The 16,330-nt window shown below is 44.0% G+C and overlaps 2 protein-coding genes across 2 annotated transcripts in view; one reads left to right on the top strand and one right to left on the bottom strand.

The window, feature by feature from the left end:
• The first annotated feature begins 717 nt into the window (after nt 1-717).
• On the top strand, nt 718-7,014 carry LOC308174615 (fibrinogen-like protein 1-like protein). Its single transcript, XM_080549718.1, has 3 exons — nt 718-859; nt 1,145-1,303; nt 4,462-7,014. Exons 2-3 carry the CDS (start codon nt 1,159-1,161, stop codon nt 5,154-5,156), a joined length of 840 nt encoding a protein of 279 aa, XP_080405844.1. The 5' UTR covers nt 718-859; nt 1,145-1,158; the 3' UTR covers nt 5,157-7,014.
• Nucleotides 7,015-7,248: 234 nt separating this feature from the next.
• chrm5a (cholinergic receptor, muscarinic 5a) overlaps nt 7,249-16,330 on the bottom strand; it is a gene marked incomplete at its 3' end in the record, with an annotated part of 13,955 nt that continues 4,873 nt past the window's right edge. The window contains exon 2 of the mRNA XM_080530860.1: nt 7,249-8,955. Coding sequence (XP_080386986.1) covers nt 7,249-8,883 — 1,635 coding nt within the window. The 5' untranslated portion in view covers nt 8,884-8,955. The remainder of the gene's footprint in view (nt 8,956-16,330) is intronic.

Below are 16,330 nucleotides of genomic sequence, written 5' to 3'. Positions count from 1 at the left end.
ATGGAGAGAAAGGAAAAGGAAAGAGAGAGAGAGAGAGAGAGAGAGAGAGAGAGAGAGGGGGGGGGGGGGGGTGGGGAGGGGGTGGGGAGGGGGGGTAAGTAGCTGAGTGCAAAGTTATAGCTTCTAGCTAAGCTTCTAGTAAGAATAGGCACGAGTCCTTGGCAACTCATGATGTGTGTTGTGTTCAAGTAGGAGTCCTCCAAAAGTTGGAAGAATTAAGAACAAAGTAAGTATTTATGGTTTTGATCGATAGGGAATTGTAAAAATAAGGCCTATTTTTAGGCCTTATCTTTTTAGTGCTTTGTTATGACTTTATCTAAATGTTTTATTATAGTTCTTTTCAATTGTGAAGTTTTCAAAGTCCCTTTTGAGGAATACAGTATGTTAGAGAACATAGAGTATCTGATGCTCATGATGGCTACAGAAGACATTTTTAAAAGGATATCTCATGTGTTGTCCTACTTGATCAAACACCACACTGACAATTGCAAATCCAATCTCTTCTTCCCAAGAGTCACTACTTGATGAAGCGCTTCCGATAAAGGAACACACAGAGCTAGGTAACAATCCCACTTCAGACAGATAATGGAGGCTTTAATTCTTTGCTGTTTCCTGTCGTGACGTGGAGCTGAGGCTGAAGTCCAGCTGTGATTGGCCTGTCGAGCGCAGCGTGGAAAGGACTACACCTCCGTGGACTCTGAGTCTATGATTTGCAGCCTAGGATAGTCATGTTTGCTCTCTCTAGCTTTAGTGCTATCAAAGTACAGTGTGTGTGTGTGTGTGTGTATGAGGGTTCAGACACAGAGGACAGCACCCACTCAGTAGGACTGTAAACCTTACACCGGTGGTATCCGTCAAGGTAAGTGTGTTCATTTCCCTTACAGCAATAGTGTATTTCACTGGAAATCATTTGTTTCATTCTTGTTACTAAACATGTATGCTATATGGGTTAGTGTACTGTAGGCCTAATTGGTGATTTTTCCTTTGTTTGATTATGAGATGATCACTTAAATTATGAATGGGATGTAACACTATTCGGGGGGTGTGATACATTGACAGTATAGTCATCTTGTGAAGTTGTGAATGGCAATTGAATCCATCGGCCAACATAGGCTATTGCCATGTATCTCTGTCGACCATGAAGGAACAACGTAAAGGATGAAGAGTTTGGGGTCTTGGCCAGTGGCAGTGTTCACCCTCCTGGTCAGTCTGACAGGAGTACACACAGAGCACCTCCAAGCAGAAAACCTGCATCTACTCCCCCAAGGGGAACACAAGCTGGTTCTTAACCAAGGACTGAGAGGTACGTTACCCTATAACCGTTACTATATATATGTATATGTTTATATATAAATATAAATATGCTGTATATATCATAAAGACATCATAGGATCATACAATAAGACATAAGACTGTTCCTGTATATTGAATTCAGGAGAATTTACTTTGTGTTTCTCCTAGTCTCTTACGGAAACTATTTACACAGTGTGATACCCAGGGGGTGCGTGAAATGTATTCGTAATAACGGATTTTACATTATCAACGTTCCATGTCAAGTTATGGATTGCTGAATGTTACCAGTCTCTGCTCCATCTAGTGTCTTCTAACAAATATCCGATCATTAATAATTAAGGCCACTGGTTCTTTTCATGTACATAGTTGCTCTTGTATATTGCGCACTATAGGCTGTTGGTGGAGAGTGTGAGTGCTGTCCAAGGTTCTATACAAGGATATATACTGTATATATGTATAACTTTAATTTATACTATTTATTATTTATTTCTAACTTTCATAATGTATAGTAATATCTCAAAAGTGAGTACACCCTTTAGATTTTAGATTTTTGCAAATATTCTGTTATATCCTTTCAGGGGATAACATTATCCTACTGAAACTTTGATATAACTTAAAGTAGTCAGTGTGCTGCTTGAATAACAGTATAGATTTATTGTCCTTTGAAAATTACTCAGTACACAAAGTGTCTAAATTGTGCCCAAAGTGTCAATATTTTGTGTGACCACCATTGTTATCTAGCACTGCTTTAACCCTCCTGGGCATGGAATTCACCAGAGCTGCACAGGTTGCTTCTGGAATCTTCTTCCACTCCTCCATGACGACATCACAGAGCCCACGGATGTTGGACTCCTTGCACTCCTCCACCTGCCTCTTGAGGATGCCCCACATGTGCTCAATTGGGTTTAGGTCTGGAGACATACTTGGCCAGTCCATCACCTTAACCTTCAGCTTCTTCAGCAAGGCCGTTGTCATCTTGGAGGTGTGTTTAGGGTCATTATCATGTTGGAAAACTGCCCTACGGCCCAGTTTCCCAAGAGAGGGGATCATGCTCTTTTGCAGTATGTCACAGTATATATTTTATTAAGGATCCCCTTAGTTCCGTAGCAACTAGCTAGTCTTCCTGGGGTCCACACATAAAACACATAAGTAACAATCATCAACAACAATCAGTCTGTACTACAAAAATTATACATAATTCAGCATTGTGCAATGAATATAACTACCAAACTAAGTGATAGATGAAAAAGAAAATACAAAAGTGTAAGGTATAAAAAGAACCGACATAACAGGGCCAACAAAAACATGATCAAAACAAAATACATAAATATACAAATACATCTAACCTCCTTTTAGAAAATAAGATTTAAATTAGATAAGATTGGAATTCATGTGTCCCTCAATGAAATGCAGCTCCCCAGTGCCGGCAGCACTCATGCAGCCCCAGACCATGATGCTGCCACCACCATGCTTGACTGTAGGCAAAACACATTTGTCTTGGTGCTCCTCACCAGGGTGCCGCCACACACGCCGGACACCATCTGACCCAAACAGGTTTATTTTGGTCTCATCAGACCACAGGACATGGTTCCAGTAACTCATGTTCTTGGATTCATTGTCTTCAGCAAACTGTTTGCGGGCTTTCTTATGCATCGGTTTCAGAAGAGGCTTCTGTCTGGGGCGACGGCCATACAAACCGATTTGATGCAGTGTGCGGCGTATGGTCTGGGCACTGACAGGCTGACATCCCACTTCTGCAACCTCTGCAGCAATGCTGGAAGCACTCGCACATCTGTTTTTGGAAACCAACCTCAAGATATGACGCTGAGCACGTGGACTCAACTTCTTTGGTCGACCCTGGCGAGGCCTGTTCCGAGTGGAACCTGTCCTGGAAAACTGCTGTAGGATCTTAGCCACTGTGCTGCAACTCATTTTCAGGGTGTTGGCAATCTTCTTATAGCCAAGGCCATCTTTGTGAAGTGCAATAATATTTTTTTTCAGCCGCTCAGAGAGTTCCTTGCCATGAGGTGCCATGTTGTCCAGCATTCAGAGAATTGTGCCCAAAACACCAAATTTAACAGCCCTGCTTATCATTTACACCTGAATCCTTGTAACACTAACGAGTCACATGACACCAGGGCGGGAAAACAACATCATTGGGCACAATTAGGACATGTTCACTATGGGGTGTACTCACTTTTGTTGCCAGCTGTTTAGACATTAACAGCTGTGTACTGAGTAATTTTCAAAGGACAATACATCTATACTGTTATTCAAGCAGCACACTGACTACTTTAAGTTATATCAAAGTTTCAGTAGGATAATGTTATCCCCTGAAAGGATATAACAGAATATTTGCAAAAATCTAAAGGGTGTACTCACTTTTGAGATATACTGTATATACTAAGAAAGGCACTACAGAAAAAATAGCACTACACCCCTACTCCATCAACGTCGCTCAAGGAAAATCCACGCTTATTTTGATTAATTAATAATTAAAGATTTATTTAAAATAAGCCTGTATTTTCCTTTAGCGACGTTGATGGAATACCCCCCTGGTTTTGGAGGGGATACGCAGTGAGAGAGAATTTCACAAGCGTGGGAACCATTGTCTTAAGGTAAGTGTACTGTAGTATGTGTGTGTGTCAGAAGAATGTGTGATGTCTTGGCAGTCTCAAATCTCTTCAGTGGTAACGCTGATAGGCACTCCTCTCTGTTTTGGATCTGATTGAACTGTCCTGAAGGTAGTTCAAATTCCACTGCGTAGACCCAATCTCTCACTGGCACATACATGAAAGTCTGAGGACCTTCTGCTGATAAAAGCAAGATTGGAGCATGTCGTGAAACACTTTTAGTCAGATAAACAACTGAGATCCTATGTAGAGCATCAATGTTTGACTAATGCATATCAGGGACACACGAAACTGTGTATGTTGGAACTGACTTTGCAATGAAGATTAGCCTGAGAGATAATAACAAAAGGAGTGGCTGGTAAATCATCTATGTCCATTATCAAACGTGAAACAACCTAGGTGTAAACAACAGATATCCTCGACAGGGTCATGCAAACGATACAGTACTGTGGCCTTCGATTTTGATTTACCCCAATTCAACTTGACTACAGTATGTCCGATGATTGAATTAGTTGTCGTTCTTCTGCCATGCCAGACGTCCCGAGAGACTGTCACGAGATGTGGGTGAACTCCGGGGGACAAGCCAGGGACGGAGTCTATCTGATCCAGCCGGGAGACTCCCCGATCCTGGCCTACTGCGCCATGGACGAGGGCGGCTGGACCGTGGTGCAGCACATCACCGTCAACAGCAGCGTGGACTTCGACCGCACCTGGACCGAGTACAAGCAGGGCTTCGGGGTCCTCACAGACGACCACTGGCTGGGAAACCAGCACCTCCACCAGCTGACCCGCAGACCGGCCCGCTACAAGCTGGGCGTCAAGCTGGTGGACAAGGACGCCGTCACCAAGACGGGCGAGTACGACCCGTTCCTGGTGGAGGGCGAGGCAGCGGGGTTCCGGCTGCGCCTGGGCCTGTTCCAGGGCTCCGCCCTCGACGCCCTGACCCAGGACACGGAGAACTACCTGCACGACAACCAGAGGTTCACCACAAAAGACCGCGACAACGACAACTACTACCAGAACTGCGCCAAGCTGGAGTTCCAGGGCGTGGCGGGTGGAGGGTGGTGGTATGACGCCTGCGCAGGGGCTAACCTCAACCGCCGCAACGTCATCTACTGGCAGAAAGACTGCAACAAGGAGCACCTGTGCAAGTACGCCTGGATGATGGTGAAGCCGTCTGACCTGGTGAAGGTGGTCCACTCTGGGGACTGTAGCAAGGACGAGCTGTGAGTCATGGTGGAAGGCGGTACGGACTCCCAGAGAGCGGAAACAAGGACAAGTTGTCTGTGAGTCTGTTGGTGTGTGAACATTGATGCAGATTGAGGTGGACTGACTAATGCTGTGTTCTTCTTAACTCCTTGTCCTGGAGGGCTGGAGTATGGACTAGCTGTTTCTGTCTCCTTAGTCTATGCTAACACATCTGGGGGGTATTCCATCAATGTCGCTAAAGGAAAATCCAGTCTAATTTTTTATATTATTTCTCATGAGATCAAAATAAGCCTGGATTTTACTTTAGCGACGTTGATGGAACGCCCCCCAGATGTGTTAGCATAGGCTAAGGTGGCAAGAGCTAGTACACACCGCAGCTCTGCTGGACCGCAACTAATGACTAACTAGTGTGACACTGATTCTGGTTTCCGAGGTCGCTAACATTCTAATCAGGAAGTAAAGAGTTCTGTTCCATTTAGTAACATGAAGAGGAAATAGCTTTAACACGTTTAATTCAGAAATACGCAGAGACATATGATCACAAAATACTGTAAATAAAACAAGACAGTATTAACTGATTCATCACAAATTTAGAAATTGATAAAAAAGAAAAAAAAAGAAAAAGCAGTAGTTCTTTTTGGGATATATTTCATACACCATATCAATATCTCTTTTACCCTCTCCCAAAATTGCATGTGCAGTTTTTTTTGTATTTCTAAATGTACACAAGTACAAAACATTTGGTGGTCATGATATCATAGCTCATTGGGTACATCAAAACATGTTTTACTGATGGGCATTTTACCCACTCACTCAGTACAATAAATGGATATGTTGCTACTGGATGTATGTGCTGAGTGTTGGCAAAGCTATTGTGAGGTAAAACAAGAGAGCCTTATAGTAGGAGTAGGCCTACTGCATCAAATCAAGATTGATACAGTATTTTGTTTACAGTTGGTAGATTATATAATGATTTATATTTCGGAGATCAATTGAAATTTAATTGAAAGATGTTGTTTTGTTGAACGATGGGAAGTAATTTAATGAATACTAAACACAGGATAAAAAACAAAAACAAAAAAACTATGTATATCCTGAGGACAGACACTGATAAACAGATTGTAACAAATACAAGAAACAGCGCATTGATCTAATCCCGCTTTCTGGCCCTCTCAGCATGGTTGTAGACGTGGAGAGCTGTCATTGTTGAATAAGTTATTGTGACCCGGAGCAGATGAAATCGCTCTGTAATACGATCACATCCAGGTTGTGCCTGAACTGCCTAACAAAGAGGATCAGCGTGACTGATCGATGCCTGACCGTTATCTGACAAGTAATGTGTCATGGTTGCACCCTATGAGGAAGTCTCCCATGACATGATATGTCAGCATACTGAGCTCAGTTGCTGAGTCAAACAGTGACGTTATCAGAATACTAAGACCTCTGCATTGTCTTTTTCTATCATCTTTCCCCTCGTGTTTTGTTGTGTGTGGTTTTATCTTGACATAAGAATTAATTACCTTATGTGTTTGAGTTTGCACTAGAATGAGGAAAAACATGTTGAATATTTCATTGTTTGTATCTGACTTATGTGAATGGCACACGTGAAAAAGGCTTTGATGATCAAACTGTACAATCGTTTCCTATCCAGCTGACTCTGAAATCAAGACAACAACAGTAATAGCCCTTAAAACAGACTTAACACCCAAATGTGCATTATCGATACAAACACAATACCTATGAAATCAGCCAATGTTATTCTATGAAATGTTGTGCATAAGGATGGGAATTCATATTTTTATATTTAATCGTATTGATGTACAGTATCACAATTTGTATTTTGGGCAAGAACGATCTACAACACTTATATATTTCTTGCGAGCAGTGATCAAAGTTGTAATTAAAGAACAATACCATAAATTAACTACAGTCTTGTCTCTAATCTTTGCACTTTTGACACCCCTACTTGTAGACATAATTCAAGTACTAAACAGATATATATCCATATATATATCCATGTACAGTACAGTATCTGATTCATGACCATCCCACTCGTTTCCTCCTGAAGGAGTGAATGGTTCTGTTCACGGTTCGTATTCAGTTACGTATTCGTTCATGTCAGTTTGCTGGTGACTACAGGGTTTTGGCCGTACCAGTACAGTTTCTCCTCCACCCTCTTCTTCTTCCATTGGCAGAGCAGCAGCATGCGGAAGGTCTTCTGGAAGGTCTTGTTACAGAGGGCGTAGCACATGGGGTTGACGGTGCTGTTGACGTAGCACAGCCAGTAGCCCAGGTGCCAGAGGGACAGGGGGATGCAGTCGGAGCAGAAGGTGGAGATGAGCACCATGATGTTGTAAGGCGTCCACGTCAGGATGAAGGCCAGCAGTATGGCGCTGAGAGTCTGGGCGGCCTTCCTCTCCTTGATCAGCACCATCCTCTTCCTCTTGGTCATTTGGCTCTTCAGAGCGGTGGCGTCCATGGGCTTGGAGGAGGAGGAGGTGGAGGGGACGTTCATGGACTCCGCCGAGGAGAAAGACGCCGGCGCCATTTTGGTGTCCCCGTTTGTGCTCTGCTGCTGCTGCTCGAGGGCGTCACCCGCGCCCCCGCCAGTGTCTTTGATCACCGGTTTGAACTTGTAGGACACGCACTTCTTGCTCTTCTGGCTCTGGTCTCTTTTGGGCGGCGAGGGGAAGAAGTTGTCCTCGTAGCTGCTGAGCTGCTCGCTCTCGCTGCACGTGGTGCTCTTGCTGGGCCCGCAAGAGGCCTGGTTGGCGTAGGCCGGCTGGAACACCCCCGGGGACACGGGCCGCTCCTCGTCCTCCGAAGAGGCGTAGCTGTTGAACGTGGTCAGCTGGTCCACCTTGGACCACTCGTCGTTGGTGGCGGCGGCGGCGGCGGCGGCGGCCGATTTGGCGGCGTTGCTCCTGTTGGACGAGGACCAGGACGCCTGGTTCCTGTCGTGGGAGGCGGAGCTGAGCTGCTTGCAGCCGAAGCAGGACCGGATGATGGTCTTCTGTGGCTTGGCGACGCTGGACGCGTCCGTGGAGAAGTTGATGCCCTGGAGCTCGGCCAGGTCCTTGGTGCGCTTCTCTGTCTCTTTGTAGATCCTGCAGTACAGGATGGTCATGATCGACACAGGGATGTAAAAAGCGGCGATGGCGGTGCCGAATGTGATGACGGGCTCCGAGAAGAACTGGATCTGGCACTGCCTCTCGGGAACCGTCCGTTTACCCACAAAGTACTGCCAGCACAGGATGGGCGGGGCCCACAGGATGAGGGACACCAGCCAGGCCATGCCGATCATGACCGCGGCCCGTTTGGGGGTCCGCTTGGCCCTGTACGTCAGGGGCCTGGTGATGGAGAAGTACCTGTCGAAGCTGATCACCAGCAGGTTCATCACGGACGCGTTGCTGGCGACGTAGTCCAGGGCCAGCCAGAGATCACAGGCCAGACTCCCCAGAGCCCAGTAGCCCATCAGGATGTAGGAGGTGTACAGGTTCATGGAGAACACGCCGATGATGAGGTCTGCCACAGCCAAGCTCAGCAGGTAGTAGTTGTTTACAGTCTTCAGTTGGCTGTTCACCTTGAAGGACAGCATCACCAGGACGTTGCCCACTATGGTGATCAGGCTCACGATGGCCGACACGGTCGCTATGGTTACGACCTCCCATAGACTGTGCGTGACCAGGTGGATATCCGTCGCGTTGCCATTAGCAGTGGAGTTCTGTAGGATTGCCCCACCTTCCATGGTCTTTTTCTCTCCTTATTGTGGTTTGACTATAAGATAACAGTCTCTTGGGTACGCCATTTTGACTGGGTCCTGGAAAAAAAAGGAGAAAAAAAAGTCAGTAAAAAATAAAAGAAAAAGAGAGAAAGTAAATTAATAATAATATAGGAAGATCTATATCTGCTCATGCAAACTGTATGCAAGTGCAGGCCTACATGATGAAAGGAGTAGCAGGGAGCACAGTGAGACACTAGATGTCAGTAATAATCAACAATTCACCATGTGCGTGCGCTGTGCACACCGAAGATGCCTCCACTAGACAAGGAGTGTGGGACCATGCAAAAACAACTAGGTAAGACTGCTTGTCACCTCAATGCAAGGCACAATGCACAACATGCCATGCACGAAAATATAGTATGCATGTCTGGACTGTGTCATAAAAGGCTATGCAACTCAGCTTTTACTATAAATGACTCATGCATTCTTTTTTTGCGAACTGGCTGTTCGGTGCCATTAGATTACTCAGAAACATGCAGACCCCCTTTGTGCTCTATTTCCTAGATGTTCATCCACTATGTATGAATGCGTAACTGTGTTCTGATCTCTCAGAGCCTGCTACAGTTGGGTACCATGTACTGACTGACACGTTTTCCAGATATAGACACTTTACACGGCCCCCATGCGGAAACCTTTTAGCCTGCCACTGAAAACAGCTGTGACACGTTTAAATCCAGGTCATTAGAAAACCTAGTCCCTGGTTCCTTCGTTAATATTTAAAAGCATTTTTTTCTTCTTCTATTTTTAAGGACATAAAATGGTCTGTGTATGGACGTACATGGCACAGTATGATCTCGGTGGCTCGCTGTTACCAGGGAGACGGGGTGAAGCGATCGCGTTTCGGCGTGACGGAGGCTGATATCTGTTTGTCTGAAGTGAAAGTGCTTAAGCTTTTGACAGAGGGAGGCCGGCGAGCAATAAACAAACAGACAAAAGGAGATGGCCATGCCATTTTAGTCCCAAGGGCTTGTTTGAATTGTCTGGGCCGGTCATACCAGGTGTTTGCTTTGCTGCTGGACTGAGTTTACCCAGTTGAGAGAAGAGCAGGCCCTCTGCGTAGATTATGTAGGACAGCGTCATGGTTGTTTTCGGTCACCTACTGTAGCTGAGAGCTCAGTGTGTACTGACTGAGATTGATTCATTAAAACCCTGGACCTTTTGCAGGCTTTTGCAAACCAAACTACTGTTGGTTTGCACACACCCCAGGTCAATGTGTACACTCATTTACCCTTTACACTACTGCTGTTTACAAATATTACCTTTGCACATTGCACATATCTATTTTTGATATAGCCTCTATTTATACATCTGTACATACCATACCGTACACAAGAGTACCATGCCGTACACAAGAGTACCATGCCGTACACAAGACACCTTAATTGTACGTAGCTCATAACTGTATAGCCTATCTCTAAACTAGTGTACTTGCCATACAGTACCTATCACTATCATGTTTTGTATCACTATTTGCACTACTGGTTAGATGCTAAACAGCATTTCGTTGTACTCTGCAATAAAGTTTCATCTAATCTAATCTAAGTTTCTCTGGTCCACACACACCTAATGTGGAATGAATCCACCTCACATCACACTTGGGGATGTTGGCTGCAGGCTGCATGCTACATCTACAAGCTGTGGGAGTGTTTGTGACTGTGCTTCTGCATCGGTTGAATTGTTGTCTACACCTGTTGACTTCTCTGGTTAGGTATAAATAGTTAATCCTATCGAGGAGGCATTGTCTCAGCCACACACTGATCTCCTGAATAGTTAATCTGCAGTAACTTTTACCCAAGGTGATTTACAGTGTATTATTGTTCCTTGGGGGAATTGAACAGGTGGCCTTTGAACCCATTGTACTCAGGCCCGGCACTAGGACATTTGTGGCCCTAAGCAAGATTTTTATTGTTTTATTGATAGCAGAGTTTTGGATTGGTGGGTGTTTTGTCGATGGGGGTAGCAGAGTTTTTCTGAGCTAAATTGACGGCAAAAGTGTGGCTCCCCTCTTAACGGGTGTGGCCCTGAACAACGCATAGACTGCTTATGCCAGCGGCCGGGCCCTGTTTGAACCCGTTGTGTACTGCTCCAACTGACCTGGCTCTGACTCCGTTCTAAATCTAGCACAGGGAGACAGAAGCCTCTGGATTCTAGAAGTCATTTCAACAATTCTGCCTCTTTCCAGGTTGTGCAGTTTAATGACCACTCAGAGTCAGGCGGGTGTCAGTGTAATAGCACCCTCAGAGACAATGGTAATGAAATAGTGATTGGAGAGTGATTGCTATCATTTGTCTGCCATGTGTGTCTTGGTCACATCTGACAGCAACTATTTTATCCTGTCCTTTCATTTTGCTCTTGAAAACACCTCAGACAAGAAGATAAAACCGCGTGCTGATGATCACATGTACAGTAGCACGGTATGGTGTTGTTGCAAGGGGTTTGAGTACAGTAGCATGATAAATGTTGGCTGTGTCTTACGCTACCTAGGCCTATAGGGCTGAATATATCTTCATACATTTACATCAAATGGGAGATGAATACAAAATATGTTAATTCTGGATGTTGGGATCTGTAGCACGCAACAGCCTGTCCCTGGATTGGGTACTGTATACTCCACAATGTATCTTAGATGGATGATGTGTTTTTAGAATATCTAGGCCTACTTTATGCAAGAAGAAAGAGCTCACTACTACTACTACTACTACTACTACTACTACTACTACTACTACTACTACTACTACTACTACTACTACTACTACTACTACTACTACTAACTACTACTACTACTACTACTACTACTACTACTACTACTAACTACTACTACTACTAACTACTTCTACTACTACTACTACTACTACTACTACTACTTGTGGACCCCAGGAAGACTAGCTAGTTGCTACGGCACTAGCTAATGGGGATCCTTAATAAAATATCAAATATCAAATACCACTACTACTACTCCTACTACTACTACTACTACTACTACTACTACTACTACTACTACTACTACTACTACTACTACTACTACTACTACTACTACTACTACTACTACTACTACTACTACTGCTACTACTACTACTACTACTACTACTACTACTACTAATAATAATAATAATAATAATAATAATACATACATAAATAAATAATCCTTCTTTCTTCTAGCATTGTGACTGCCAATGGCCCCTGGTCCTAGCATAGATTTGTTTTTCTTAAGATGACTGATGTATAGACGATTCACTTACTTAATTAAGACAAATGTACTTGTTGTAAGTCACTTTTGATAAAGACGTCTGCTAAAAGGTCAATGTAAATGTCAACTCTATAGGAGGTAAGAGCGGCGGTCTCCCAGCTGAAGGGTTAGGAGCCTGGTGATCCACCACAGCTGCAGGTGCCTCACACTTGAGATCAATGGCTCCATTGAGTAATGAAGATGATGCCCATTATCATTCCCAAACTAGACACCTCATTTGCCTCCTCAAAACACCTGGATTCTGAGGCCGTGATGAGTCTCCTGAGAGATCAGGGGGGCCAAATCCATCAGAACGCAGTCACTATTCCTCTACCAGCTGCTCCTCAACAGTCCACAGTTTGTAATCCTGCTGTACGTTGTTTGATCGGTCAATGTGTACACTCGTTTACCCTTCTATCCGTTGTCAGAACGGTTTGATTTCCCTAGTGGAGGCCTTAACTTCAAGTATGACGTCGTAGTATCTGGGCAATATCTGTCTGAACATCCTCCATTCACAGGGTTCCCACAGGTCCTTGAAAGTTTGTGAATTTGAGAAAAAGAAATCAAGGTCTTAAACGTTTTTGAAAATAGACATGAGTCATTGAAAGTGCTTGAATTTCCCTCTCTCTCTCTCTCTCTCTCTCTCTCTTTTTTTAATTGTTGTCTGTGAGCGGATAGTTCCTATTATATGAATTCTCATCTAGATATGTCTCAAACTATGCCGTGTTGGGTCCTTGAATTTTAGGGAATTGAGTCTTGAAAGTCCTTGAAAGGTGCTTGAATTTGATGTTTCAGAAGATGTGGGAACCCTGCATTCACTCGAAGAAGGAGTGAGGCTACTTCCAATCAGAAAGCTAACTTCCGTGCAGTATGCCACTATTTGCACTTGCATCTGATTAGATGCCAAACTACATTGTCGCTCGCTGTCTCAGTACTTGTTTCCTGTACAATGACAATAAAATTGAATCTAATCTAATCTATTCTAATCTAATCTAATCTAATCTGATCTAATCTGATCTAATCTAATCCATCCCTGCACCTTTGCTGAACCTGAATGCCCAATCATCTGAAAAACCTGCCTCTGTCATCTCTTCTGACTCGGGAGGACGAGCCTCCTCATTCCCTCAGTGTTTCGTGACCCCGCTGTGACCCTCTTCTTCCTGGTGACTTGGTTGGTATTCCACTGGCACACTTAGGTTGGCAGTTGGCTGCCAGCAGCCCGAGGCCCACACAAACAACATTCCAGCGGCTGTGGGGAGCCTCGACCCTCGGACCGCCCCTTCAGCTTATTGCTGTGGCGTTTTCCTTTCATATCTCTCGCATAATCAACATAACAGCGCTCGGACGACCCAGGTAGCACCCGGGCAGCCGGCACCCGCCTCTTCTCTGTCTGCTCTGCGGCGGCCGCCATTTTATGTGTTGTATACAGACACCCACTCTTTCTCTTTTCTTCTTTCTCTTTGTCGTTTTCTAGCCTGCTCTAGCGGAAAAAAAAACTAAAAACTGGCTTTCTAAATTGAAAGTGACGCACAATGGCGTCTTGCTTTTCACTTTACCTTTTTTCGAAAGTAATCTAGTTCATGGTAACCTTGCTGCCCTCTGAGGCCTTGTCAGAAAGTTTGTGAGAGCGAGAGCTTTGCTGTCCTTGTGCAATAAAGGGGAACTGTAGTCTGAGGATCTCTCAGTCAGCAACTTCCGTCGCCAGGAACAGCGTGAATTAGTTATGACTTGTATAAGGACAGTTGAGTGACGAGGCGCTCTTGCGTTCAGTTCATGATTCACCAATTACTGTCCCTCACGCTCAGGCACACAGGCAGTCTCACACACACAAGCACATACACACTCACAAATACATGCATACACACACGTGTTCGCGCATGTACACACACACGCACACACACACACACACACACGCACACACACACGCACACACACACACACACACACACACGCACGCACACACACACACACACACACACACACACGCACGCACACACACACACACACACACACACACACACACACACACACACACACACACACACACACAATCACACATCACACATCATTATGCCGGCAATCTCTCAGGGTGGTTTGAGAGCTTGGCAGCTAGTGTGGGTCAACAACTTCTTCTTACTTCTGAGAGAGTCCTAATGGTGCGCTCTGACAGTCAAGCCCAAACATATCCCCATAAAACTATAAATAGTGACGATAGTCTGCGTTTCACTGCATTTTAGGGATGTTTGCAGTACATTGTCAAGCCTGACACCCTTGCCATAGGTGGCCATGTCTAAAGATAAAAGCTTTTTCAACTGAGGAGATATGGTTGCTGGGTTAGTCTATAGTAGTCCCCACTCTGAGCTCAGCTCACAGGTTGAAGTGATTTAATATGTTTGGATATGATGATATCTGTGTGTTTGCGTCTGGTTTATGAGTATGACTGTGTTCTGTATGTTTGTGTGACTGGAGTGTATGAGTCATTCCTTAAATAAAGGTGTGATTGATTGATTTGTTGTTGTGGACAACTTTGGAGTTTCCTGTGAACATGTCAGTGACCAAATACGTTCATGTAATTACATGATATATAAAAGAGGAACATAAAAGAGGAACATAGCAACATCGAAGACAAGGACTACATTGAATTGTAAAACCAATGTTTAGTCCAGGGGTTTGGGTCGTGAAGCCAAATTGACATTAATCATTTCTTGTGACACCAACAGTTTGATTGCAGGCTATTATGTCAATTCATAATAATGTAGTCCAGGTGTATTCCAATCACCCAAAACATGCTCTCATTGGTTGGATTTGAAGCCCAAAACCAGTGGCATCACTACTGTTGGCCTGGGCCTCTGAGCCAGATGTTTTTATATATAATATATATATGTTACGGTACATGTGGGAATACGGTACATGTGGGAAAACTAGGGTTAGGGTTAGGTGCTACGTCGACTTGGTACATGCTGGCATGTCTAACCCTAACCCTAACTTTAACCCTAACCCTAACCCTAACCCTAACCCTAACCCTAACCTTAACCCTAGCACCCTAGCACCTAACCCTAACCCTAGTTTTCCCACATGTACCGTATTCCCACATGTACCGTAACATATATATATATATAAAGCCATTTAGCTGACACTTTTAGCCAAAGTGACTTACATTTAAGCGTTAGCACCATGCTCTACCAACTGAGCCACAGAGGACCCCTGTGGTTCCGCCTTTTAAAACATCTGGATCCTGATGTCACATCTTGTCTCCTTAACAGTTTCTCTCAATTGCCCACCGTAATAACATACAGTACGTGAGCACATCTGTAACATACAGTACATGAGCACATCAAGAACATATAGTACATGAGCACATCTGTAACATTTTCAGCAAAACAGTTAGCCATTTCTCATTGCTTTCACACAAAATGCAAATGTTAACACTAGAACAGCCATGAGGGGTCATTTGTGAGTAAAGAAAAGTGTTATATCTTTGCACTCAATCAAATTTCAGGACCCTCCTTTCATGACTTTTCCTAGATATGTGCGTTCTACCATCCAGTATCCTTACATTTTCCTTACAAATCACATCAGGATAAGCTAATATAAAGCTATTTTGACGTTTTTCTGTGTGTAAACGGTTTAACGGTTCGACTAAAAATCTGTCTGTAATCACTAATGTAATCACTAATGAAATAGGTCATCAGTAGCCTAGCATGTGGCCTGGCCGTCTGGCAGATGGGAGAGAGCAGAATACTCTAAGGGCCGGTTTCACAGACAAGGCTTAAGCCTAGTCCTAGACTAAAAAACATCTTCAATGGAGATTTTACATTGAAAGTGTGATTTAGTCCAGGACTAGGCTTAAGCCTTGTCTCTGAAACCGGCCCTAAATGTTTTTGTTGTCTTTTTGTGTTCTACAGAATTGAAATTTGTGTTGTAGTAACTATGTGTAATTTGTTTCTGCTGGATAAAATTCTTACTGCATATTGATATAGTTACTATTCAGTGTGTCATTTTGACATTAAGTGGATTGAATTTGAACGGACACTGTTTTGATGCACTGATTTGCTTTTGTGACATGCACAGTGTTCTAAATTGTTCTAAAGAGTTAGTGAATTTTGGCAAAAGAAATGTGGTGTTTGGGATATTGTGTTAATGGTTTAGAATGTGTTAACTGTTGAAGTTGAATACCGTTTCAAG

The sequence above is a fragment of the Nansenia antarctica genome (assembly GCF_963989245.1).
Source record: "Nansenia antarctica genome assembly, chromosome: 1".
NCBI lineage: Eukaryota > Metazoa > Chordata > Actinopteri > Argentiniformes > Microstomatidae > Nansenia > Nansenia antarctica.
This window is presented reverse-complemented; position numbering and strand designations above follow the sequence as displayed.